Source organism: Sinocyclocheilus grahami, unplaced genomic scaffold (assembly GCF_001515645.1).
Source record: "Sinocyclocheilus grahami isolate Dianchi unplaced genomic scaffold, SAMN03320097.WGS_v1.1 scaffold1431.1, whole genome shotgun sequence".
Classification (NCBI taxonomy): Eukaryota; Metazoa; Chordata; class Actinopteri; order Cypriniformes; family Cyprinidae; genus Sinocyclocheilus; species Sinocyclocheilus grahami.
This window is the reverse complement of record NW_015506610.1, coordinates 114,418-142,070: the sequence shown is the minus strand read 5'-3', so window position 1 is coordinate 142,070 and position 27,653 is coordinate 114,418. Positions and strand designations below refer to the sequence as shown.

Sequence of the window (27,653 nt, the reverse complement as noted above, 5' to 3'; positions counted from 1 at the left end):
GTAGATATAAAAAACTGGATGACAAGTAATTAAAACTTTGTTGGCATTAGTGGAAGTACATTAGCATGGTTCAAATCGTACTTATCTGACCGCCATCGAGTCGTAGCAGTGAATGAAGAGGTATCATATCGATCACAAGGGCAGTATGGAGTACCTCAAGGCTCAGTACTAGGGCCGTTACTTTTTCATCAGGAAACACGGAGTTAGCTTTCACTGTTATGCTGATGATACTCAGCTCTATATTTCTTTGCAGCCCTGCGAAACATACCAATTTGAAAAACTAACGGAATGCATAGTCGATATAAAAAACTAGATGACGAGTAATTTCTTACTGCTAAATTCTGAAAAAACAGAGGTGTTAATTATCGGACCTAAAACCTCCGCATGTAAAAACCTAGAACACTGTCTAACACTTGATGGCTGCTCTGTCAATTCTTCGACATCAGTTAGGAACCCAAGTGTGCTATTTAATAGCAATTTTTCCTTTGAAAGCCACATTTCTAGCATTTGTAAAACTGTATTTTTCCATCTCAAAAATATATATAAATTCCAACCTATGCTCTCAATTGCAAATGCAGAAACGTTAATTCATGCGTTCATGACCTCAAGTTTAGATTATTGTAATGCTTTATTGGGTGGTTGTTCTGCACGCTAAATAAACAAACTTCAGCTGGTCCAAAATGCAGCAGCTAGAGTTCTTACTAGAATCAGGATGTATGACCATATTAGCCCGGTTCTGTCAACACTGCAGTGGCTCCCTATTAAACATCCTATAGATTTTAAAATCTTGCTTATTACTTATAAAGCTCTGAATGGTTTAGCACCGCAGTATTTGAATGTGCTCTTATTGCATTATAATTGAATGATTTTTGCTTTGTAAAATAATGAAAACAAACAAGATGCGCTTTCTGCCGTTTCGGTCTCTGTGAACTTGAGCGTGACACTCCGAAGCTCTGTGTATTCTTGCCTTACAGATTTGAAAACATATCTATAGAGAGTGAAATGTCTACTTTCAAATGAACCAATTCAAATGGAAAACAAATATTCTCAGATTATGTAATCCGATGAAACATGCATACAGGCGCATCATTACTGTGGAGATGACGAGTCAGTGTCGCCCGACATCTCTTAAGACGAAAACAAAGAAAGCACTAGTGTATCAATAAATTATTAAAATGTTAATGCAGCCTCCTTACTGTTTTTCCCTGACATATTCATAATAATTTCTTCTGCAGTGCTGTGGCAAGCTTTATGCACGTGCTTGAGTGCTTATTAGGCTTTGTAGACAATTAAAGGCTAATTATTATGTTATTTTTTTATCACATTTTTTTATAATTATTATTATATAATTAAATTATTATATAAATGGTTGATTAATAAATGTGTGATTAGTCCAATATTGCTTAAAATGAACGACTACTAGTTGACCAGCAAAATCTTTAGTCAAGGGCAGCCCTAGTATTGGTTACTGGATCTTAGCACTGCGTTCGACACTATTGACCATAACATTATTTTGAACAGACTAGAAAACTTTGTTGGCATTAGTGGAAGTACATTAGCATGGTTCAAATCGTACTTATCTGACCGCCATCGAGTCGTAGCAGTGAATGAAGAGGTATCATATCGATCACAAGGGCAGTATGGAGTACCTCAAGGCTCAGTACTAGGGCCGTTACTTTTTCATCAGGAAACACGGAGTTAGCTTTCACTGTTATGCTGATGATACTCAGCTCTATATTTCTTCGCGGCCCGGCGAAACGTACCAATTTGTAAAACGAATGGAATGCATAGTCGATATAAAAAACTGGATGATGAGTAATTTCTTACTGCTAAATTCTGAAAAAACAGAGGTGTTAATTATCGGACCTAAAACCTCCGCATGTAAAAACCTAGAACACTGTCTAACACTTGATGGCTGCTCTGTCAATTCTTCGACATCAGTTAGGAACCCAAGTGTGCTATTTAATAGCAATTTTTCCTTTGAAAGCCACATTTCTAGCATTTGTAAAACTGTATTTTTCCATCTCAAAAATATATATAAATTCCAACCTATGCTCTCAATTGCAAATGCAGAAACGTTAATTCATGCGTTCATGACCTCAAGTTTAGATTATTGTAATGCTTTATTGGGTGGTTGTTCTGCACGCTAAATAAACAAACTTCAGCTGGTCCAAAATGCAGCATTTCTATTTCCTAAGGCTGTTAATGCAGAATTAATACTTGTATGTAATATGAAGATAATTGTTTAAAACATTTGTTTTACACTCAAATGCCAGTGCTGTTTATATTATTTTAGGGTCACCTTAGAGTGATAGTGACCTTGTGGTAAAGTTGACCTTATAATTGAATGATTTTAAGAATGAGCATCGTCTTTGTGTTGAGTTTGAGTGAATGGTGCAGGGGTGAGAATATCCTTGAGACAACCAGACACTGAAGTATACCAGATTACCTTTCTAAAGCTGCCAGACTGGCGGCCTAGATTCTAGTCATCCATGTGCGCTGCGCTCTCAAAACTCTGGCAATTTGATAATACCTAGAATATCAAAATCAACTGCGGGCGGCAGATCCTTTTCTTATTTAGCACCCAAACTCTGGAATACCTACCTAACATTGTTCGGGAGGCAGACACACTCTGTCAGTTTAAATCTAGATTAAAGTCCCATCTCTTTAACCTGGCTTACACATAACACACTAACACATTTCTAATATTCAAATCCATGAATTTTTAGGCTGCATTAATTAGGACAACGGGAACTGGGAACACTTCCTAGAACACCCGATATACTTGCTACATCGTTAGAAGAAAGGCATCTACGCTAATATTAGTCTGTTTCTCTCTTATTCCGAGGTCAGAGGAGAACTGGCCCCCCGACTGAGCCTGGTTTTTCTCAAGGTTTTTTCTCCATTCTGTCACCGATGGAGTTTTGGTTCCTTGCCGCTGTCGCCTCTGGCTTGCTTAGTTGGGGACACTTCATTTCCAGCGATATCATCGACTTGATTGCACAGATACTATTTAAACTGAACTGAGCTGGATGATGACATCACTGAATTCAATAAACTGCCTTTAACTGAAAATTGAGTGTTCATTATTATCCTTTGGCATTATTTTCCTATTTAATACTGTAAAGCTGCTTTGATACAATCTGTATTGTTAAAAGCACTATATAAATAAAGGTGACTTGACTTGACTCACTGTTCGGCCTTTGGATCCAGGCAGACCCGGTAAACCAGGAAGACCAGGAAGCCCATCGGATCCCGGATACCCATCTGTCCCTCTGGGCCCCGGCAAACCAACCGGACCCTAAAACACATGACAGATACATAAATCTTAAATTTAGGCCTAAGCATTTTTAAAAGATTTTTTTTTAAGTAAAATTTTTATTAAAAAATTATATAATATTTTTTATTATTGATTTATGCAGTGATTTGTGCAAACATAAACATGTGGTGTAAAATACTCACTTCAGGACCTGGAGCTCCAGCGGGACCTCGGGATCCTTTCTTCCCAGCGAGTCCCTAAAACACACACACACACTTATTCAAAACCCTTATATAAATCTGTTACCTAAGAATGATTGGTGTGAATTAAAAGAAAGATTTTTCCATGCCGTGATAAAGAAATCGCTATAATCAGCTCTTTTTCAAGCATCTCTGAGCGCACAATTCCTTTAATGCTCTGGATAACAAAGGAAATAAAAATAATAAAGTCACGCTGGGTGGCCAAATGCTGTGATTCTGTTTCGCTCAGGTTTTTAATGCCGTTCATTGGCTGATATCTGAATGGGATATTTATGATATGTGAATGTGGCTCTGTGAATGTTTACAGGAGCTTTCCAGGATGGATTTGCAAAAAAAAAGCTGACAAAAGGATATAGAATTAATTCTGTTACACAACATGTTTTTATACTGCAGAGGCGACCTGCCATTGACTTCTGTTGGTTTTAAATGAATCTATTTATGTTTGCTACAGTCTGATCCTAAACTTTTGCCATTTTAGATTCATAAAACACTAGCATATTGCTTACTGAATATGCTGAATACTATTTGTTAAACTATGTAAAGTATGCAGTATGAAGATTTTTCAAATTTCAAAAATGCTACATTGTAGTCACATGACCTCGCTATGTTGTGTGCTTAATTCTTCTTGAATATATATAGCGCTATTTTAGCGCAATTTAAGTATAAATACATGTTTACTTTTGGCAGTTTGATGAAAGAAGTCAAGAAAAATTGTAGTCGATATTAACAATAATAACACTGAAAACTGAAGTTAAAGCACATTGTAATATACAGCAGCATACCAGGATAACTATAGTTAACTAAAATGATTTAGAATAAAATAAAAAAGTAATAAGTAATAAAAACGTTTAACTTATTTTATTTTAGCTAGTTGCCCAGGAAAAAGAAAATATAAAATAAAAACCAATTTAAAATGTTACTAAAAACTAGTAATATCTCAAATGTACTAAAATAATAGTGTGATCTGGTTGCATAATGCAAATCTTTGCAAATATAATAATTATTTTATGATTAAGAAACTATTATAGTTTTTGTTTTAAATATTTTGAGGATTTTATTTTTGTATTTTCCATTTTCAGTTTAATTTCAGTTAAAGTTTTAGTAATTTTTGTGTTTGTCATTTTTATTAGTTTTTTTGTTTTTATACATTTTTATTCATACATTTTATTCATAAATATGTATTTCATACGTTTGATTGATTTTTCATTCAGTTTTAGTTTGAGTTATTTTAGTACATCAAAATTCTTCTTAAGAATGTTCTTATGTTTTTTCTTAAGATTGTTCTTAAGACAAAACTTAAGAAGAATTCTAATTCTTGAAAATAATCTTCTTAAATATCATCGTATGTAACTTCTTAAAGTTAGGACAGCCCCACATACATTAGTCACACATACCGGAAGCGTTCACTCGGAAGATGCACTTCAGAACATTTTTACGAATTTGCAGAATTTATCTTAAGAAATGTCTTAACTTATTTCTTAAAAAGATTTTTGTAAGCCTGGCCCCAGGTGTTTCATGCATACAGAAAAAAAATCACAAACTGCACAGTATATGAACTACACACGGCATAAATAGTGTAAGTAGTGCGCTAGACACAAACCTGAACTCCCTTCTCGCCTATGGGTCCTGCTTCACCAGGAAGCCCAGGAGATCCCTGTAAAAAAAGATTGTGAGTTTGTGAATTGTGATTGAAAAGACTGTGCTTTAATTTCATTTTGCAAGCAGACACTTCAGTGTGATGTCCCACCGGTCTGGAGACGTGTGGCCAGTGTCCAAAATTAACCAAAGAAAAAACTGCAAACATTAGCTTTGGCATGTCAAATTTTCCAGCAACTTAATTAAGAAAGTTATGCAACAAAAACTCTGTGCTCCAAATCCTAGTGAGCCACCTACCTAGACAGCATTTTAAGGCATCATAGGGTGCAAACTGCAAAGTCTGATGCAAAGACATGCATCAAACACAAACAACATGCAAAGGTGAAACTCTATTGTGAGCTGAATTTCCAGTGCACTGTTAGCATGATGCACTGACTGCTGTCTATGTAGGTGGACAGCAGCAGTTTTGGACCAGAGCTGCAGTGTTGGTCACACATCAGACTTACAGGAGATCCCTGCTGACCGATCGCACCACGGGCGCCTGTGACCCCTGCATGACCCTAAAACACACACACACACACACACACACACACACAAACACACACACAAATATGAATGTGAGTGTGGACTGTTTGTGATGAAAACAGGCCTGCAGCGCTGCAGGATCCAGACCAGCTCAATCTAGACCACCTGTAAGGAAATCATCTGAAGAACAATCAGCAAAAGAAAACAACCAGTGTCTCTGGTGCTCCAAAAAGACACTGTTATGCTGTTGCTAAGGTGTTTCCAGTGATTTTTTTGTTGCTGTGTGGTTGCTACAGTGTCGCTATGCAGTTTATCATCATGTTGCTATGCCGTTTCAGAGGTGTTCTGAATGTTTATTTATCATGCTGCTGTGTGGTTGTTAGGGTGTTGCTATGCAGTTTCTCATCATGTTGCTGTGTGGTTGCTAGTGTGTTGCTATGCAGTTTCTGGTCATGCTGTTGTGTGGTTGCTAAGGTGCTGCTATGCAGTTACTGAGGTGTTTTGAGTGTTTTTATCATGCTGCTGTGTGGTTGTTAGGGTGTTGCTATGCAGTTTCTGATTATGTTGCTGTATGGTTGCTAGGGTGTTGCTATGCAGTTTCTGATTATGTTGCTGTATTGTTGCTAGGGTGTTGCTATGCAGTTTCTGAGATGTTCAGAGTGGTTTTTAACATGTTGCTGTGTTGTTGCTAGGGTGTTGCTATACAGTTTCTGAGGTGTTTTGAGTGTTTTTATCATGCTGCTGTGTGGTTGTTAGGATGTTGCTATGCAGTTTCTGATCATGTTGCTGTGTGGTTGTTAGGGCGTTGCTATGCAGTTTCTGATCATGTTGCTTTGTGGTTGTTAGGGTGATGCTATGCAGTTTCTGATCATGTTGCTGTGTGGTTGTTAGGGCGTTGCTATGCAGTTTCTGATCATGTTGCTTTGTGGTTGTTAGGGTGTTGCTCTGCAGTTTTTGATTATGTTGCTGTGTGGTTGCTAGGGTGATGCTATGCAGTTTCTGATCATGTTGCTGTGTGGTTGTTTGTGTGATGCTATGCAGTTTCTGATCATGTTGCTGTGTGGTTGTTAGGGCGTTGCTATGCAGTTTCTGATCATGTTGCTGTGTGGTTGTTAGGGTGTTGCTCTGCAGTTTTTGATTATGTTGCTGTGTGGTTGCTAGGGTGATGCTATGCAGTTTCTGATCATGTTGCTGTGTGGTTGCTTGGGTGATGCTATGCAGTTTCTGATCATGTTGCTGTGTGGTTGCTTGGGTGATGCTATGCAGTTTCTGATCATGTTGCTGTGTGGTTGCTTGGGTGATGCTATGCAGTTTCTGATCATGTTGCTGTGTGGTTGTTAGGGTGTTGCTCTGCAGTTCTTGATTATGTTGCTGTGTGGTTGCTAGGGTGTTTCTATGCAGTTTCTGAGGTGTTCAAATAGTTAATAGTTAAGCTAGTTAGTGAAGAGGAATGATTTTTACAAAGCATGAAATTCCTCCTTACAGAGACACTAACCTGATATCCGTCCTCTCCTGGTTCCCCACGTTCACCCTTCTCTCCTGGAGCGCCCTATACGCACACAAAAACTGATATGTTGTCTTATTTCTTCAATAAAGTGATGTAAATGTCACTGCCTCTTTATTTACTGATTTCAGTCCAGGTGTTGGACAAAAACAGGAAGTTAAAGGAAATTAAGACCTACTGGTTCACCTAAGGGCCCAGGTGGTCCTGCCGTTTTACTGTCTTCTCCTGGGTAACCCTGAAAAACACACATAATTGGTCAAACTCAGTTTCTAACACAATTTTTTTTAACACTGGCTTTACACTAATTATAGAAACATTCACAATATGATTTACTGCTTTGAAAAAAAGCATATTTGCATATATTGCGTAGAATGTTAAGCATTAAATGTAACTCAAATATGGCATTTAGACTGAGATTATCATTCAAAATATGCTGAATAACCTTTTCTCCCTTTGGTCCCGGGGGCCCTGCTGGACCTTGCTTACCAGTGTGACCCTATAGTTAATGAAAAACAGTGAAGATACAAATAAAGATAAAAATAGAAAATTTCCTTGTCTAATCCAAAGTAATATTTTTTTTGGAATGATGATAGACTGAACGTTTTGAGATAATTAATCGATTATCATGTCTGGTTGGTTTACGTTCACAAAAAAATAGCGAAAGTCTCCTTTATTCAAACATACACAAAAACGATAATTAAGAGGTTCACTCCCAAAACTTTCTGCAAATGTGAGTGTGATTTTGGAAGCATTCATAAGTGCATATATTTGCATGCATGAAACTCACTGTGTAACCTTGAAGTCCTGGCTCTCCCTGAGGTCCCATAACTCCTGGTCGACCCTGAAAGGTAATGAACAAAACACACACATGTATGTTAGCTTGTGTTTTGTGGCATACCCGTCGTACCTCAACAAATAACCTGCTAAAAATAACCTGAGTTTCCTGTGCTGAAAAACACATTATTGGATAGAGTCTTAAAAAAATGACTCCTGCTGCTCATCCCATTATGACTTCTCGGAAAAAAACCATTTGCTTATGAAAACAAGACGCTAAGTTTCCCCAACTACACTTGTTTTTACATTTCAATGATGTCGTTAAACTCTCAGGGAAAAGCAGGGGCAAAATAAAACAATCCCAGACATTTCTCGGCTTATAAAATCCGTCCTAAAACCACCAAATCAGCAGGCGCTTAACTTCATTGTACAAGAAAAGCGGATTAGTCCCTGTATCTCTAATGGCATTAGTGTAAATCCCATCAAAAAGCTTTGGTTCAATTCCAAATCCTGCGAATGTTTACACACGCCTTAATTCAGCCTGTAAAAGCAGCAAGTTTGAGAATAGAACTCATTCTCAGCATGTTAGAAAATTATTACGGTCTTGTAACTCACTGTTTCAGCTCATACAGAAATAATAGTACATATTTTTAATACCTAATTTCTTTAACAAAATAACCCACTAACATGTCTGAACTAATTAACTAACAATTATTCATATAATACACTATTGTCTAGGGCTCCCCTAGTGGTGAAAGCATATACAACAGCATAATGCTGAGGTTGTGGGTTCAAGCTTCAGAATATTCCCAAATTTCCCCTTGTTAATAAATTCAGTGCATCTATTCCTCTCATTCAGACTGCATTGTTTTGCACTGCTATTGCAGTCCCTTTGTGATGGTGATTAAGTTACTTAATCATCTTTGGGATTTGCACAGCTATTTCTCAACATCAGAAAGAGTGAAGGGATGCGTGAAAGGAGAAAGCACACTAACTGCGGGTCCTCTGGTTCCACGAGCACCTTTGAGTCCTCTCTCCCCCGTCTGTCCGATTTCGCCAGATGACCCCATTTCTCCCAAGTGACCTGGCGGCCCTTTTTCACCCTATCAAAGAGTAAGATGGAAATATCAATGAGCAGGACTGGTTTGAGTTGTTTACAAGTGAGAATGACAAGAAAAAAGTGACTGTATTGTGAAAATACAGAGCAGAATGCATCCCAAACAAACCAAAGTGAAAAAGAGTTCCACAGGGCTCTATTCTAGGTCCGTTTTATTTCTGACACAATACTGCAGATTGTAAAGACTTCTGTTTCCACCCTTGTGCTATTAAAATTAAATGGTCCCATATATTGTTTTAATGCAATTTAATTCAATTTAGTTGCCATCATTCTTTTTGCTTCACAAATTTTGGTTACCTTCTTTCCTGGACGTCCACGGTTGTGCTATGCAGTTTCTGATCATGTTGCTGTGTGGTTGCTTGGGTGATGCTATGCAGTTTCTGATCATGTTGCTGTGTGGTTGCTTGGGTGATGCTATGCAGTTTCTGATCATGTTGCTGTGTGGTTGCTTGGGTGATGCTATGCAGTTTCTGATCATGTTGCTGTGTGGTTGCTTGGGTGATGCTATGCAGTTTCTGATCATGTTGCTGTGTGGTTGCTTGGGTGATGCTATGCAATTTCTGATCATGTTGTTGTGTGGTTGTTAGGGCATTGCTATGCAGTTTCTGATCATGTTGCTGTGTGGTTGTTAGGGTGTTGCTCTGCAGTTCTTGATTATGTTGCTGTGTGGTTGCTAGGGTGTTTCTATGCAGTTTCTGAGGTGTTCAAATAGTTAATAGTTAAGCTAGTTAGTGAAGAGGAATGATTTTTACAAAGCATGAAATTCCTCCTTACAGAGACACTAACCTGATATCCGTCCTCTCCTGGTTCCCCACGTTCACCCTTCTCTCCTGGAGCGCCCTATACGCACACAAAAACTGATATGTTGTCTTATTTCTTCAATAAAGTGATGTAAATGTCACTGCCTCTTTATTTACTGATTTCAGTCCAGGTGTTGGACAAAAACAGGAAGTTAAAGGAAATTAAGACCTACTGGTTCACCTAAGGGCCCAGGTGGTCCTGCCGTTTTACTGTCTTCTCCTGGGTAACCCTGAAAAACACACATAATTGGTCAAACTCAGTTTCTAACACAATTTTTTTTAACACTGGCTTTACACTAATTATAGAAACATTCACAATATGATTTACTGCTTTGAAAAAAAGCATATTTGCATATATTGCGTAGAATGTTAAGCATTAAATGTAACTCAAATATGGCATTTAGACTGAGATTATCATTCAAAATATGCTGAATAACCTTTTCTCCCTTTGGTCCCGGGGGCCCTGCTGGACCTTGCTTACCAGTGTGACCCTATAGTTAATGAAAAACAGTGAAGATACAAATAAAGATAAAAATAGAAAATTTCCTTGTCTAATCCAAAGTAATATTTTTTTTGGAATGATGATAGACTGAACGTTTTGAGATAATTAATCGATTATCATGTCTGGTTGGTTTACGTTCACAAAAAAATAGCGAAAGTCTCCTTTATTCAAACATACACAAAAACGATAATTAAGAGGTTCACTCCCAAAACTTTCTGCAAATGTGAGTGTGATTTTGGAAGCATTCATAAGTGCATATATTTGCATGCATGAAACTCACTGTGTAACCTTGAAGTCCTGGCTCTCCCTGAGGTCCCATAACTCCTGGTCGACCCTGAAAGGTAATGAACAAAACACACACATGTATGTTAGCTTGTGTTTTGTGGCATACCCATCGTACCTCAACAAATAACCTGCTAAAAATAACCTGAGTTTCCTGTGCTGAAAAACACATTATTGGATAGAGTCTTAAAAAAATGACTCCTGCTGCTCATCCCATTATGACTTCTCGGAAAAAAACCATTTGCTTATGAAAACAAGACGCTAAGTTTCCCCAACTACACTTGTTTTTACATTTCAATGATGTCGTTAAACTCTCAGGGAAAAGCAGGGGCAAAATAAAACAATCCCAGACATTTCTCGGCTTATAAAATCCGTCCTAAAACCACCAAATCAGCAGGCGCTTAACTTCATTGTACAAGAAAAGCGGATTAGTCCCCACCTTTGGTCCGTCCTTCCCTTGATGCCCGTCCTCTCCAGGTGGCCCTGGAAGACCCTAAAACAAACAGTAACATGTAAGACCAGGAAAAGCATCATGGGATTCATCCCAAAAACCAGCTGAAACTGCGGCAGAAATGTGCTTATTTGTTTTTCCTATTAACCATTACAGACATGTTTATTTGTATTACTAAATCAACAAATCTGATTGCAATATTAGCAAGATTGTGAATAAATATTTTACAGTTTGAATAACATATAAAAAAAAATTCCACAATGCAGTACTGAGAATGAAATGTATGATTTATTTTGGGGTGAAATATGAGCCCCCAAAAAAATGCATGTCAAGTTTCATGAGATTCACTCGGTTAGGACGCTGCTCCCGAAGTCATAATATCCGATAACAAACACAGAGAATTGCTTGAATAATTCAGTAACCAGAGACAAATACGTCCAGTGTGTGTGAGCCTGAGGGTCCTTCTGTCAGATTATTGACACTGTTGGCTCACGTCAGTAAAAGCAATGAAAATACACTGATGGATCACGTTCACGGGAATGAGGTCGCTTCACTCACTCTGATGCCCGGTTGGCCCAGTTCACCCTCCTCTCCGACAGGCCCCATTTCACCCTGGAAAAAGACAGAAAGACACAGTTGCAAATGCCAACAGTTCTCGCTTTTATACTGTTATTATTGGAGCTTGTCAGTAGAAATCATCCATTTCCATTGCACTTCATTGTAAACAGCAGCTTGGACATTCTGCTTAATGTCTCCTTTTGTGTTCCACAGCGTTAGAAATATGGTGATTTTCGGATCTCTTTAAACCTATAAAGCCTACTCTATCATATTTTTTCAGTATAATTGTACAAACATCCACCTTCAGCTCATGCCTCACATGTCTTGTTGCTGTCAAATTACTTATTTTTATCAAGTAAACCTCGGAATAACTGCAGTAATATTTCCAGATGAACACTTACTGGACTGAAGCAGCTCAGCTTTACTTGATTCTCCATCAATCATGTTTTAGAAAATTAGTGAGTCTCAAATCTGATCATCAGGATCTTTTGAGGATATTTAGATCATTTTATGTCAGTATCTGCTGTACTGTTATAAAGATCTCATTGATTTACATCACAAGCATCAGAATTTCATCATACTTTTAGTCCATATAAATATCAGCATCTGCACCAAATTGCGTATTTTTGCCCACTTTGGGACTCTGAATAAAATTGAGCTGTTTTTCCTCCATATTCTAACTATATCAGACTATATGAGCCATAAAAGCCTGATGCTTTTGATATAAAACTCCACAATAAACACATATGTGAACCTGCAGCACAAAAGCAGTGTTAAGTCGCTGGGGTATATTTGTAGCAACAGCTAAGAATACATTGTATGGGTCACAATTACAGATTTTTCTTTTATGCCAAAAATCATTAGGATATTAAGTAAAGATCATGTTCCATGAAGATATTTGGTAAATTTCCTACCGTAAATATATCAAAACTTCATTTTTGATTAGTAATATGCATTGCTAAGAACTTCATTTGGACAACTTTAAAGATGATTTTCTCAATATTTAGATTTTTTTGCACCCTCAGATTCCAGATTTTCTAATAGTTGTATCTCAGCCAAATATTGTCCTATCCTAACAAACCATACACCAATGAAAGCTTATTTATTCAGCTTTCAAATGTTGTATAAATCTCAATTTCGAAAAATTGACCCTTATGACTGGTTTTGTGGTCCAGGGTCATATTTGCAAAATTTCTTTTAATATTTTAATTTAAAGTTTCAATCATCTGTTCCATTTCAATTTCCATTTCTGTCTATTGTTTCATGTCAGGCTTTACAGGGTTTTGCCTCACCTTGATTCCAGGTTCCCCCACAGGCCCCTGCTCTCCTTCAGGTCCTGCAGGTCCCTGTGCATGCACAAAAAAAACACACAGGCGGACGAGAACAATAAGTCAAAATAACACGTGTGGCTCATATATCAGACTCGAAACACAGAAATAATGCTAAATTAACCTGCAACATAATTAATTTACTAAATGATTAAAATGTGCTTTTATTAACGGTTCTGCAGTGCACCGTGTTGTTTTACACTCCTTCGTGTGCCTATATTATGTCATCTATATTGAATTCAGTATTATATAACTGCACTGTACTGAATTACCCCTTTTTTAAGTTGCATGTTATTGCATAATTGAACACAGAAGAAATCCATTTCACACAAAAATTCAGTTTCTTTCAGGAAGTACCTCGTGACCTTGCTCTCCATCTGGGCCCGGGTCCCCCGGAGGGCCTCTGGAGCCCTAAACAATCAAATAAACATGAAATAAATATAAAGTCATGTACAATTCAAACACTTTTCCCATAAACAGTCTTGTTTTGATATTATACATGAATCGCCCTTGGCGCAGGATGTGAAGAGATCTTTCGATTACGCCTGTCTAGAACTGAATTGTGCCATGCACACGTGAACAGCATAAAAGGGTGGATGCATGTTTAAATGTGCGCATAAGCATGTGTCAACACGAGGACATTGAGATGCACACGGGATCAAAGACTTGAAACACGAACCCCTTCCAGAGACGCTGTTAAAATCTTTCATCTGCTGACAGAGCGGCTGATTACGCTTAGACGTAATGACACGAAACACTCGCGCTCAACACCAGAAATGCCACAACGAGCAGCGAAACGCCTCACAAACCCTCGGAGGTCTTCACATCATGACTTACACGTGTTGCACAAGAAAGATGCATCAACGAGTCACGTCATGCATGCTTGCTGAGACTGTTCACAGCACATTTCTGACGTTTAAGCACATTGCTGGCCATTAATCACCCCATTCATCAAAAGTCATAAGTGCACTTCATTTTCCAGCAGTAAATATGACTTACACAAAGATGCATTAATAACAGTCATAAACGCTTCCATATGTGACCCTCTCAACTCTACCTTCACTTCACGGGCTTCATATTCAAGCAAAAAAAATAAATAAAAAAAATCATGATAAATCCACTCATTTTAAGGCATGGACCTGGTTTATAATTGGCTAGTTTCAAAGTTTTGAATATTTAAAAAATTATAGTATTTATTTAAACAAAAACAATATTTTTGCCAACACATTTTACAATTTGAATATTTCTGAGTATCAAAATAAAATTATAGTATTTATTTAAACAAACATAATATTTTGGCAACACATTTTAATAAGATTATTTTAATAACTGAGTATTCAAATATAATATTTATTAAAATAAAAAAATTTTGGCAATATATTTTACATTTTCAATAAAATTATTATAATACTTTTGATTATTAAAATAATAGTGTTTATTTTAACTAAACAAACATATTTTGGCAACATTTTGACCATTTTAATATGAATAGTAACAAAAATAATATTTTACATATATTAACATATCTGTCACAGTCTTCAGCGGGTGTGCCCAGGAGGGCCACCAGATGACTGTGTTCTGGGAGCACATGGCTTGTGTTGTGTTTGTCTGTTGCCATGTGCTCTCTCCTGTCTATTGTCTGGCCCCTCCCATCTTGTTACCTCGTTATTGTGTAAGTTGCTCCACCTGTGTCTCCCTCGTTTGGTTCCTATTTATTCTCCTTGTGTCTGCCGTCCTGTGCTGATCCGTCATTTCTCATTGTGTGTGTTTCGTGTCTGCATGTGTGCAGCTTTAGCTCTGCTTGTCTGTTTTTCCCCCTCGGGGTGGTTTGAGTTTGTTTTTGTTTCATTTTTTTATGACTAAAATAAAGTGCCCTTTCTCCAGCGATTGAGTCCTCGCTTCATCTCCCCGCACGCACCGTGACAATATCAACATATTTTACCATTTTTATTTTATTTGAATACCTTTGAGTATAGTATTTAAGTATCAATAATATATTAGTTTTCACAGTATTTAAGTAAAAATTATATTTTGCCAACATATTTCGCTCATATTTTATTATTTTTTTAAACCAATATAACACCACACGGATCATGCGACACTGAAGACTGGGGTAATGATGCTGATAATTCATGTTTGATCACAGGAATAAATTACAATATATTTACATAGCGTATGGTTATTTTGAATTGTAATAACATTTCCCAATATTACTGTTTTTTTGTTTTTGTTTAGTTTTTTAAATCAAATAAATGTAGCCTTGGTGAGCAAAACATAAAAAATCTTCCAGACCCTAAACTTTTGAACACTAGTGTTAAATGAGCCGCTAACAGTCTGTCAACATTCACCAGTCATCTCTGACAGTATTTGCATATCCTAGTGCTCTGATTCACTATTATTAAACCGTTGTGTCACTGGATCACATCACCACACATCTGCAGCATTAAAGCAGGGATTATCTGTTCACAGGAAGCCTGCGGTTTAAACATCATAAATCATCTGAGTTATGAACGAATCTGCAGCGCTTTAATGAGGCTGTGAAACACCGAACAGCACGGCTGGCAAAACTACACGTTCACCGTCAGTCACTAGAGGACGCTGTGAGCTGGAGAGCATTAAATAGGCCTGTGTGAACACTAAACGCTTCGACACACACTTCTCACTTCCTCACAGCAAACACACACACACGCTTTATTGCAGGAAAACACAGACACTCGACACAGTGGTCTCAGACCAAAGATATCTCAACATCCTGCTATATATGTGATAAATAGGGATGGGAATCATAAGGAGACTCCCCTTTACAATTCTGGTTCCTTAACAATTATTTTAATCATTTTGATAGTTAAAAAAAACAATAGCAATTATTTACGGAAAACAATAGTATTTTTGACATCATTTTTAACTATTTAAGTCAGATTGTTTAAATCCATGAATATAAAATAAAATAATGGTTTTTATTTTTAACAAAAATAATAGTATATTTGGCAACATACTATATTTTAATACATTTAAGTACTAAAAGAAAATTGTATTAAATAAATAGCAGTATTTTTTTGAAATAGTATTTTTGGCAACACATTTTACTATTTCAATATCATTATTTTAATATTTTTTTGCATATTAAAACAACAATACTTATTTAAACAAAAATAATCGTATTTTTAGCAACATATTTTAATACTTATTTTAATACTTTCGGGTATTAAAAGTAAATTACACTATTTATTTAATCAAAAATAATTATATTTTTTGGCAACATATTTTATTATTTTAATATGATTATTTAAACATTTTTGAGTACTCAAAAAATAGTATTAATTTAAACAAAAATCATAGCATTTTTAACAAAACACTATTTTACTATGACTATTTCAATACATTAGAAAATTTAAAGAAAACAATAAAATGTATTTAAACAAAAATAATAGTATTTTTGGCAACATATTTTACTAACTCACAGCAATTATTTTAATACTTGAGTATTAATAATAGTATTTACTTAAAAATAAGAGCCTTTTTGGTAATGTATTATGCTGTTTTAATCTGATTATTTTAATACTTTTGAGTATTAAAATAAAATAATATTATTTATTTAAACAAAAACAACAGTATTTTTGGCAACATACTGTACTGTTTTAATGCAATTAGTCTGATACTTTTGAGTATTAAAAGAAAGTAATAGTATTGATTTAAACAAAAATACTAGTATTTCTGAAATAATATTTTACTTTTTTAAAATAAAGTATATTATAATATGAAGTGTTTTTAAATAAAGATGGTAGCATCACAATTGTTAGACTGAGACTTACAGGCACTCCTGCTGCTCCTCTCTTCCCTGGAGCTCCAGCTTTACCCTACAAACAAACAAACACAAACACACATGAAAGAGTTCAACTGAAGCTTACTGATCTCCTCTGAACCAGAATGAGCTCAAAACTGTCTGCGGTTGAAATCTACATGTTGTGTGGTTTGAGACGAAGCAGTTTTTCCATATGAAGACGTCCCAAGAGAAGATTTTGTCAGATTCTTCTTCTACGAAAAATGTTATCTAAAGTTTATTTATTTTATCAAAAATGTTTAATTTTGAATCGATTTTCAAGTGTTCAGAGTTGCTTACGATGAATCCAGGAGCTCCAATCTTCCCTGGCGATCCCTTTTCACCCTGCAAAACAAAAGCAGTCGAGCTGTCAAGCATGTGTGACGTGTGTCTGTTCATCACGATCATTCAGCAGCTTTGTAATGCAAATCACAATGCAATTGTTTTGGGTTTTGTAGTGGTGTGAAAAGCACCACTAAAGTGCAGTTTTCTATCCTGTGTGATCTATTTTCTCTTGAAACAGGAAGTTGGTATACGACACAAGAGACATAAATGCCATCACAATGTTTTCCCAGAACAAATGATTTTAACTTTTACATGCCTATATGTTACCCTGGACCACAAAACCAATCATAAGGGTAAATTTTTCGAAATTGACAGTTATGCATCATCTGAAAGCTGAATAAATAAGCTTTCAATTGATGTATGGTTTGTTAGGATAGAACAATATTTGGTCGAGATACAACTATTTGAAAATCTGGAATCTGAGGGTGCAAAAAAATCTAAATATTGAGAAAATCATCTTTAAAGTTGTCCAAATGAAATTCTTAGCAATGCATATTACTAATCAAATATTAACAATACAATAGTACATAAATAATATTCCTACAATAGTATATAAATAATAGCAAAAAATACAAATATCACATATAATTGTACAATTCAATTCAATCTATAATTTTCAGTACTGAATGAATTATATATAGGATTATAAAAGAGATTTTCCTAGCAAAGTTTCTCTTATTTTGTCCACAATCTTGGACTGAGCTTGTTGCAGTGCATTCTCAAATAAAATGCAATGCTGCCTTAGTATTTATTCAAAATAAGGGATCTTAAAAGGCACTATAATGTATTCAGCAGCCACTGCATTTGAAATATGCTTATAATGTGTTAAAAGCTGTCTATGCAGGTGCATACAAGGTTTTGGAGCAGAAGCACAGAGCCAGAGAGTCTCGTCTGTTGACTTTGGGTTCATTAACGGAGACTCTCGATGCTCTGTTCAGGATGTGTAAGCGATCTGTCTGTCATGTTTTCACAAGGGGGTTTAAAGTCGCCCATTCTCATCATCATTAAAATCAGATCTGCACTGTTTTATATAAACAGAACGGAGGGGAGCGTTCTCTTAATTGCAGAGTTTGGCGTGAACCTCAAACCTCTTTTCATCAGCTTCTGTGGCCCCTGACAGACTTCATCCTGTGTCATTAGAACTCACGTCAAACATGCTCTTTCTCTTTGTCATTTATTATGTTAGTCAAGCTTTCCTGCAAGTAATTGAGTTTTCCTTAACCATTTACCCTCACGGTGACCTGTTATTAATTAAACCAGCTGTTTCTGCTACAGTGCTTTTAAGACCGTTACTTTTTGTTACATACATTAAACATTTTAAATGCTCCAAAAAAAGTTGTTCTTCCAGCTTTATTCAGAAAAAAGTAAATCAGAATATAAATAATGTAAAAATACAAATAAAAATATAGAAATTAATATAAACATAAATATTCATTCAGTTTCCCTAAAAAGTCTAGAAGTTGACAGGCAAAAAATTTAAAAATAATCCAGAAATCATTCTGTATATTATCATCAATCATTCTGTAGCGTCATATTATTATCATTAACTAAAACATCTTCATTACTGGAAATAAAATAAAATATTTAAAAAATATATATTATATTTCAACAATTCTCTTTTTCATTAAGTTTAAGTACGAAAATAACAAAATAAACTAAAACTAAAGCTTAACAAAAAAACTACATACACTGAAAAAAATTGTAGTAACACCAAGTAATACACTAAATTAAATTTTGAGGTAGATAAACTGAAATAGGTTTTTTTTTGTAAAATGTACTCCAATGACAGACACATTTTTAAGAACAAAAGCTAATAAAAATGACAAACATAATTAGCAAAACTTCAACAAAAATTAAAATGCAAAAAAAATGAAAATAAAATTTAATTCAAAATATCAAATGTATATCAGAATAAAAAATGCTAATAAAATTAAATATAAATTTATTTTTATAATATTAATTTTTATAAATTTACTAATTTTATAATTTATTAATATATATTTAATTAAATATATTTTGGATTCAGATGAATTAGCCCCTCAAATAAGTGTGACATAAAGACCATCAGAGGTGACTGTGTCATATTCGTTTTGACCACTAGAGGTCCCTGTGGTTTATCTAGAAACACGATTCACTTGGTCAGAGAAAAAAAAACACTAAAAACATCTAGCCACACTGAAAAGATAGAGAGCTGAATGCATTAGCCTTAAAGTGCCCCTAATATGGATTTCTGAAAATGACCTTTCATGCAGTGTGTAACACAGCTCTAAGTGAATGAAAACATCCTGCAAAGTGTTAAATCTGAAAGTGCACTGTGTATAAAGTTATTGTCTCTCAAAAGAAAGAGTCGACTCTGAATCATTGAAACGAGTCATTTTTAAAACGAATCCCAAGCCATTTTTAATGTTGACATCAAAATGAAACATTAGCATATTGCCCGCCCATGTGTTGGTCTTTTTGCATTGGTCTGAACGAAAAAAATTAATTCTTTGCCACTAGGTGCCGCCTTTGAGGCGGTAAAAATAGCTGTTTCCCCGGTAACGCTGCACACAAAGCAGCACTGCGCTCACAAACGCGGCTTTATCAGGCATTACAGGCGAGATGACATGAAAATGAGACCAATCACCGCAGATTAGCGTCGCGCAATGAAGGGGTTTGGAATAATGAATCATTGAGCGAATCGTTTAGGATTCCTTGAGCAAAAAAGATCAAAATAAATGCATATTATAAGACAATAAAAGTGTTTTTTGAGCTTGCATGCATGTCAACCTGTTGTTGGGGACTCCCAAAACCAAACTATGAACCTTTCATAACCCATAATAGGGGCACTTTAAGCATTTTTAGGATCATTAAGAATTTTTTTTGCACTGTGACATTATTTTCAATAATGAATTGTTATAAAAATACAGCTACAAAGCAACACAATATTAAAGGTGCTGTATGAAAGTTTTTGACTCTACTAAAGCATTAAAATACCATAATATGTTTGCAGATATGTAAGAAACATGCTAAGTTAACATACTCGTTTATCTGAAAAACAATGATACACTCAGTTATTCTCCTTTGAAAATGTGCGTTCCGTGTCGGAATGTCGGTCTCTGTTTTGGTCTGTGTGACTCCGCCCACTGCCGGTTCACCAAATTGTATTTCGGCACCACGGGTTGCCAGTTGGCGGGAAACACAGCGTATTTCATTTCAGTCATGGAAGCTGCCAAGGAAGGTGCGCTCGTTCCTGTTGGTGTCGTCAATCTGGCAACCTGCGTGTGCGTAAGTCTGAGGAGGAGGGGCCGGGTGAAAAAAAACCCCTCTCCAATATTTTGAATTTGGACTGCAAAAATGTCAATCCTACATACAGCACTTTTAATGGTCTTTTAAAAAAATGCTTAATTTTCTTTATATTAAAAAAATTTAATATTAAATTATCATTTTGGCTGAGTTGAAATACCTAGTTATTTCTTGGTAACAATCACCCAAATGAGCTTATAGGCCAATTCTGCTGTCAATCAAAGGCTTCCACCAATCGAATCTCTCTACTCCAGTTCAGATTCCAATTTGCTTTGTTCTAGCCGCATTGACATCATTAGCTAGATAAAAAAGACATTCATTTCTTTCACTAGTCATCTTACCCTTCGTCCTTTCGGCCCGGAAATGCCTGCTGCCCCTCTCGGCCCTTGTGGACCCTTGAGAAAAAGAGACAAAGTAAAATTTAAGCTATCAAGTGGAAAGTACTCTCAGCCTCAATCTTTCACCCCAAAATTTGCATCTCAACCGCAGAGGATCATGGGTAAACTCACTGGTGGACCTTGCGGGCCGAAATCCCCAGGACCTCCTGGAAGACCCGGATACCCCTTAAACAGACAAAGAGACACACGGTTAACACCATAAACCCACTAACCAGTGACCCAACTAACTAGTGAACAGATTCAGAATGGACTAACTAAGTTTTATAAATGATTTATACAGAAATATGTTCTAAATGTATTCACAAATGATTTGCACACGTTTTGCATCACACAACAATTTACACACAAGAAACGATTCGTTCTGCTGGTGTTTCATGAAAGTGAAAATATACCATTATTGATGATGTTCTTCATTAATTTTTTTTGTCTTGTTTTTTCAGTACAAATATCTAAACATTCTCCTAATGTGCATGCTTGTGTAAAATTATTTGAAGAATTAAGAATGCTTTTAATAAAAAGTCTGAAAGTTTTTTATTTTTTAAGAAATTACTACTGTTAATCAGAATTCAAAGATTTAAGAATGATTTAAGAATGATCTGGTCAGAAAAAATATTTCTTGTTTAATGCATAAACACACTTTATTTAAATCCCCCCCCCCACCCTTTTTAAAATAAGACTTAAAATCATATGTTATTTGGCTTCTCAAATAAATGCATTGTGATTTAAGAATGTTTAGATGATTTTACTGGAAAACAAGACACAAATAATGAGTAAGAAGATCCTTTTTTGCAGTGCAATGCATTTTAATGTGTGTTTGCTAATGTGAAATAAGTTCTTACTGTTGAACCTTTCTCTCCTGGAGGACCCAAAGGACCAGGAGGACCTCGATCACCCTGAAAAATAATGAAAAACATTATTAAGTCATGTTTAATAAAGAGATTTTCTAGCAGAAATCAAGTAACACCGAATAAATGTGGATCATGACGCTTGTGTGGTTTAAGATACAGACTCTGTCTCGGTTTTACCTTTTCTCCAGGTTGTCCGATCACTCCGGTTATTCCAATCAGTCCAACCGGGCCCTGAACAACACAAAGAACAAGAGCTGGTTAAACACACTGCATCATATGACTTGCAATGATATGAGTCTGATGGATGAATGTCAGGATGCTTTTATGGTATTTTTGCCACTTTTGGAGAGTGATAGTTTAAATGAATTGAATGGTAGAAAGTAAGTAATACATGAGGGCGAGTGAATGATGACTGAATTCTCATTTTGGGGTGAACTGTCTCTTTAAGACTGTCCTGCATCTTCACACACTGACTATAATGATCTGTAATGATTCCACAGCGGGACATTTACTAACATGCTAAACTGCTCACATCCATCTTGTTGTTAACAAATCGATGTATTATGACAGCACAGATTAAATAAAGCTCTGTTTCCAGCGCTGCACTAAACACAATGAACTCAATGTGCATTTACACTCCCAGCACTCATAAATCATCACAGACGTGGAACGTCACACTCCTGTACAGGATTTTCCATCGCTTCCATGTAAGTTGGTACAGTACAAGTAAGTTTTTGGGACGATTCCCAGCATGCACCATTAGCCCTGGGGAACTTTCCGAAGCGTTCATCGTCCCTCTGACAGTTCATTTGTCACAGAACTATCATTACAACATCAGATATCTTTGGCTCGTCTGACTGAAGCTCCTACAAAATTTTCCATGTCAATGTTTCATGCAGGTCATTCCCCATTTTCAATTTCAAAAACAAAGAACATTATTGTAAGGTTTGGAGGCAAAGTGTTAATAAATTGATCAAGATAAATTAATAACATACATTGCAGCTTAAACGTTTGAGGTCTGTTCATTTTTTGTTTTGTTTTTGACATCTCTTCTGCTCACCAAGGCTGCATTTATTTGACTAAAAATACAGTAAAACAGTAACAAATTTTGAAATATTATTACAATTTAAAATAACTGTTTTGTATTTGAATATATTGAAAAATATAATTGATTTCTGTGATGCAAAGCTGAATTTTCAGCAGCCATTACACCAGTCTTCAGAGTCACATTCTACTGTTGAAAAGAGTTTTTCTGCTTCATATTTCGGTGGAAGTTTAGGATTTGTTGATTAACAGAAAGTTCAAAAGAGCAGCACTTATTTGAAATATTTATTTGTATCTTTAGTAACATTATAAATGTCTTTACTGTCACTTTTGATCAATTTAATGCATCCTTGCTGAATAAAAGTATTAATTTCTTTAAAAAAACTTTTGAACTGTGGTATGTGGTTTATTGTTTATATATATTTACGAGCATATATATATATATATATAGTGCTGTCAAGCGATTAATCGCAATTCATCACATCCAAAATAAACGTTTTTGTTTACATAATATATGTATGTGTGCTGTGTATATTTATTAATTGTATTTATTATATATAAATACACACACATGCATGTATATATTTATTTAAAAATAGGTTATGTTTATATATGAAATATATTTACTTATAAATTATATGAATATAAATATAGACATGTAAATACATGTCTAAATATTTTCAAAATATATACTGTATGTGTGTGTATTTATATATACATAATAAATATACACAGAACACACACATATATTATACAAACAAAAACTTTTATTTTGTATGTGATTAATCGCGATTAATCTTTTGACAGCAGTAATATATATATATATATATAATTTTTAACACAGCAATCTCACAAATCTCTTCTAGAATTACAAAAGAGATCAAAAATGTCTCAAACTGTGCTCAGATCTGCAACGATGCCAAAATCGGCTATCAAAAACTAATTTCTCACGAAACTCCTCCAAGACTAAATGATCTGAGCTGCTGTCCACATTCATTTTTATATTTCTATACATCCGAGACCGAGAATACGGACAGATTACATAGGTATGAACTACAAGGGGATTCTGGAGAACCAAGAAATAAAATAATGATCTTTCTGAAAGCATGCCAGACGTCACAGATGTTCTTCGGGAGAGCCACCAAGTGCATGCTGGGATTGACGAGGAATATATTCCATATTTTCCTGGAAGAGCCGAGCGACAGCCAGCAGTACATAGATCTGCTGTAACAGTCACTACATCAAAATGTCTCATCCAAACCTCAGAGGATGGATATTCTGCAGTTAAAACACCCCAGACTCGTCAAAAGTGTCAAAAATCATCCAGCAGCTACTTTTCGATTACAACCGAAGTGATTTCGTTACTGTGAGTCCTCAGAGAAAATGCTTGCTGAATGATTTTAGCTTTAAATCAATCCTAAAGTTAACTGAAATCCATGTTCCTCTGCCGTCTAGTGGATGAAGATGAAGCTACAAGAAATGAAAGCAACTCCAGTCTGTATCACACTTAAAAACAGGCAACATTTATGTCACAAAATAGAAAGACATTAAAAATGCCATAGATTTTAAATTTACTGTAAAAGAAATTGTAGTGTACTTTTATTTGATATAACATAAATATTTTGAAACCTACATTTGCTAGAATATTAAAGCCATATGTCTAATTAAATTATGTTCCAAATTTGAAGTTAATATTATGAAAATGTAGGTTCCTGTGAGATTTTGTTTAGGTGCTATAACAAAAAAAGCCACTAGGTGACACCCAAACTCCATTGATTTTTTAATGCATATTCCTGTAACAAATTGATACATTTCTGTCACAATACTAGTTCTACTACAAAATAACCACCAAATATGGAACCTTGAGGCTTCAGACCTTTCCAAATTGGTTGTCAAAATTAGCAAAAACCCAGCCTTAGAAAAAACTTAGAAAAACCCAGAGATTAAAATACTGCTCTAAAGAACCAATAATGACTTTCAATTTTTAATCTGCAAGATTGTGTGCTGAAAAGTCAGAGTTGGTGTGAAGGACTTCAAGAGGTTGAGAACTTCAGCAACTAATCTGCAGATTTAAACCATTTTCCCCTCCGGCTTGATCTCGTCCTGTTCATTTGGAAAGTAATGCCATGCGTTCATTAAAGACCTTGTGTTCTCCAGATTGCTGTTCTTGAAGTGGGGCCGTTGGGGCCCCTGCACTGATTTTCTGCGGCTGATCTCTAATGCGGCACACATGTGAGCTCGTACACTATAGACGAACACCAACCAGAATGCAAATATTATGACTGAGCTCATCACAGAAATACAGCGCACATGTTTTCTGTGTTGTATCTAAAGCAAATCCTGCTCACACGGACGCGGACGCAGTCTCGTCTTCCCATCAGAAGATGGAGCGTAACCGCGGGATAAACGTTTTTCCTATGGCAATCGCTGTGTATGTCCTAAATCTCTTTGAAGAAGTTCAAGAGAGGGAGGACGTTCTCATGAAACGCATTAAAAGGCTCTTTTTAAAGCTCTGTTTTCTCACACAGCATTAGAGCCTCACAATACGTCTCTGATTTTACAAGAGCATAAACAAACACACAACGGGAAAACAAACACGTTTGCTCAATGAAACTTCACAACTGTGAAACGGAAAACTGCCAGTAATTTGACAAAAAACATCGTAACTAAGAGTTCAATCAGCGTAACAATTTTTTTTTACAAAAACACGGATGGATGGATGGATACGGACCATCCGTCCGTCAAAAAAAAGAAATAAATGAACATCAAAACCAGCTCAACAATATGAAACACTTGCATCATCAAGAATCTATGACTGTAAACCTAAACTCTAATATGAATTTATCATCTGTGATAAATCTCACATTTGTACGGATGGTTGATATACTGGCCAATCAGAGAGTGATGTGAACAATCACACAGAAACTTTTGGAAACACTGAATATAAGACTGCAGTTGGGTTTTTTTGCATATTGGATGACATACACGTGGGATAATTTCTGCTGGTGAGGAGACACTTACCTTCAGTCCTTCAGGTCCTGGTTCACCGATGAAACCCTTCCGTCCTATTCGTCCCTGTAGTGGATGAAAACACACACACACACACACACACACACACACACACAGGTGTAATTGTAAATGCTTCTGCCTGTATACATTCACAACAAATAGCAACAAACAGACATGAATCTTGAAAAAGAACGACACTTACAGTGGGACCAGGCATTCCAGGTGGACCCGGGGGGCCTTCGTCTCCCTGGAGAAACACACAAGGAAGCGGTTTAGTAAACATTCAGTGAACAGATCCCACAGAACATTGCCCGTAGACAAGATAACATTCCTTCACTGTACACATCACACAACAAGCTCGACAAGAAATGAGGCGATGAAAGAAGAGCAGAAGAACATCACTGAACTGACTCTACTGCAGCTCTATTCTACTGCAGAGGAGATTTCATTCACTTTATAGCAATATACACACTCTGACAGAGAGATAGATTGATAGACAGAAAGACAGACAGACAGACAGACAGAAGGATAGACAGACAGACAGATAGACAGAAAGACAGACAGACAGATAGACAGACAGACAGATAGACAGATAGACAGATAGACAGATAGACAGATAGACAGATAGACAGACAGACAGATAGACAGAAAGACAGACAGACAGACAGACAGAAGGATAGACAGAAAGACAGACAGATAGACAGAAAGACAGACAGACAGATAGACAGAAAGACAGACAGACAGACAGACAGACAGAAAGAAAGACAGACGGAAAGACAGACAGACGGACAGACGGAAAGACAGACAGATAGATAGATAGAAAAACAGATGGACAGACAGACAGACAGACAGACAGACAGACAGACAGACAGTAGATATATAGTTCTGTCTGTCTGGTGTGTGAGATTGGAGATGAACTCTTTACCTCTGTTCCTTTTGGCCCTGGTGGTCCCTGGGGGCCCCGGGCTCCTTGAATACCCTAAACACACACACACAGACACACACACACACACACAGATTCTGTGCAGTGAGGAAAACTGGGAAAAAACATGTTTTTTTCATTCAAAACTAAGATACATATTGGGTGAGAGTAAATAATGAGCTCTAGTGAGGGGCCTCGCTGTCTACTATTGAGGCAGCATCATGAGAGAAACTAAACTTAAAACCTCAGAAGGCAGCATAAGATTGATGCCCACCTTTTGGAACAAATATGAGGTTGTCTAGGTAGGCTGCTGTCTAGACAGTTATGATTTTAATTAGAGAACATGCGTACCTTTGGTCCAGGGGGGCCGTTGGGTCCTGGTGCACCAATGTCTCCTGGGAAACCCTATAAAACATGGAGAGAAATACATAAAGAATACACAATGAGCTTCACCTTACATTCACCTTATACAGTGATTAACGGCTGCCCTGCCTCTGTCATTACAGCTCCGCCCACCTGTCATCAGACCACGCCCACTTGCTATAAATTAGGGTCAGGCAGGGCAGGGTTTACATTTATAACTAGTGTTTTTCTATACTTCTGAGAAATATTGCATTACTGAGTGTTTCGCTGGAGTGAGTTTCGTGTATGTTGGCTTGTCGTCATGGTGACTAAAACAGAAGGATGTTACCCATCCAAAACCCATCCAAAGCACAGTCCAGCATTGATTTATCAGCATATTTAAACCACTCTCCCCATTCACACGTGAATAAAACATAAAGAGTTTACTACTGCTGATGACTCTCTCACACCAGTGCTTGGAAGTAAGAGGAATTCTGTGGGTCTGATAAGTCAACAAAAAGTGTCATACAAATTCCATTTTATTTTTGTAATATGACAAAATGCAGAAAGATATTCAATAAATATATAAAATTTATAACAACAACAATAATAATGATAGTAGAAATAATAATATATGATTATTATTAAATAATTTTATAGTATAATAGTTTATTATAACATTAT

The 27,653-nt window shown here is 36.1% G+C and overlaps 1 protein-coding gene and 1 long non-coding RNA gene across 2 annotated transcripts in view; both read right to left on the bottom strand.

Moving 5' to 3' along the window:
* The window catches only part of LOC107570242 (collagen alpha-1(XXIV) chain-like), a 107,440-nt gene that overhangs the window by 12,445 nt on the left and 67,342 nt on the right, over positions 1-27,653 (bottom strand). The window contains exons 18-43 of the mRNA XM_016256452.1: positions 26,979-27,032; positions 26,631-26,684; positions 25,908-25,952; positions 25,718-25,771; positions 21,830-21,883; positions 21,644-21,697; positions 20,916-20,969; positions 20,748-20,801; positions 17,077-17,121; positions 16,769-16,813; positions 12,921-12,974; positions 11,629-11,682; positions 11,059-11,112; positions 10,618-10,671; positions 10,009-10,065; positions 9,822-9,875; positions 9,333-9,359; positions 8,914-9,021; positions 7,932-7,985; positions 7,587-7,640; positions 7,323-7,379; positions 7,136-7,189; positions 5,622-5,675; positions 5,120-5,173; positions 3,463-3,516; positions 3,194-3,301 (exon numbers count right to left, since the gene is read on the bottom strand). Coding sequence (XP_016111938.1) covers positions 3,194-3,301; positions 3,463-3,516; positions 5,120-5,173; positions 5,622-5,675; positions 7,136-7,189; positions 7,323-7,379; positions 7,587-7,640; positions 7,932-7,985; positions 8,914-9,021; positions 9,333-9,359; positions 9,822-9,875; positions 10,009-10,065; positions 10,618-10,671; positions 11,059-11,112; positions 11,629-11,682; positions 12,921-12,974; positions 16,769-16,813; positions 17,077-17,121; positions 20,748-20,801; positions 20,916-20,969; positions 21,644-21,697; positions 21,830-21,883; positions 25,718-25,771; positions 25,908-25,952; positions 26,631-26,684; positions 26,979-27,032 — 1,464 coding nt within the window. The remainder of the gene's footprint in view (positions 1-3,193; positions 3,302-3,462; positions 3,517-5,119; positions 5,174-5,621; positions 5,676-7,135; positions 7,190-7,322; positions 7,380-7,586; positions 7,641-7,931; positions 7,986-8,913; positions 9,022-9,332; positions 9,360-9,821; positions 9,876-10,008; positions 10,066-10,617; positions 10,672-11,058; positions 11,113-11,628; positions 11,683-12,920; positions 12,975-16,768; positions 16,814-17,076; positions 17,122-20,747; positions 20,802-20,915; positions 20,970-21,643; positions 21,698-21,829; positions 21,884-25,717; positions 25,772-25,907; positions 25,953-26,630; positions 26,685-26,978; positions 27,033-27,653) is intronic.
* Positions 20,747-21,883, bottom strand: LOC107570244 (uncharacterized). The gene is made up of 4 exons (XR_001607011.1): positions 21,830-21,883; positions 21,644-21,697; positions 20,916-20,969; positions 20,747-20,801 (listed from the first exon to the last, which is right to left on the bottom strand). It is a non-coding gene; the product is annotated as an uncharacterized lncRNA (long non-coding RNA).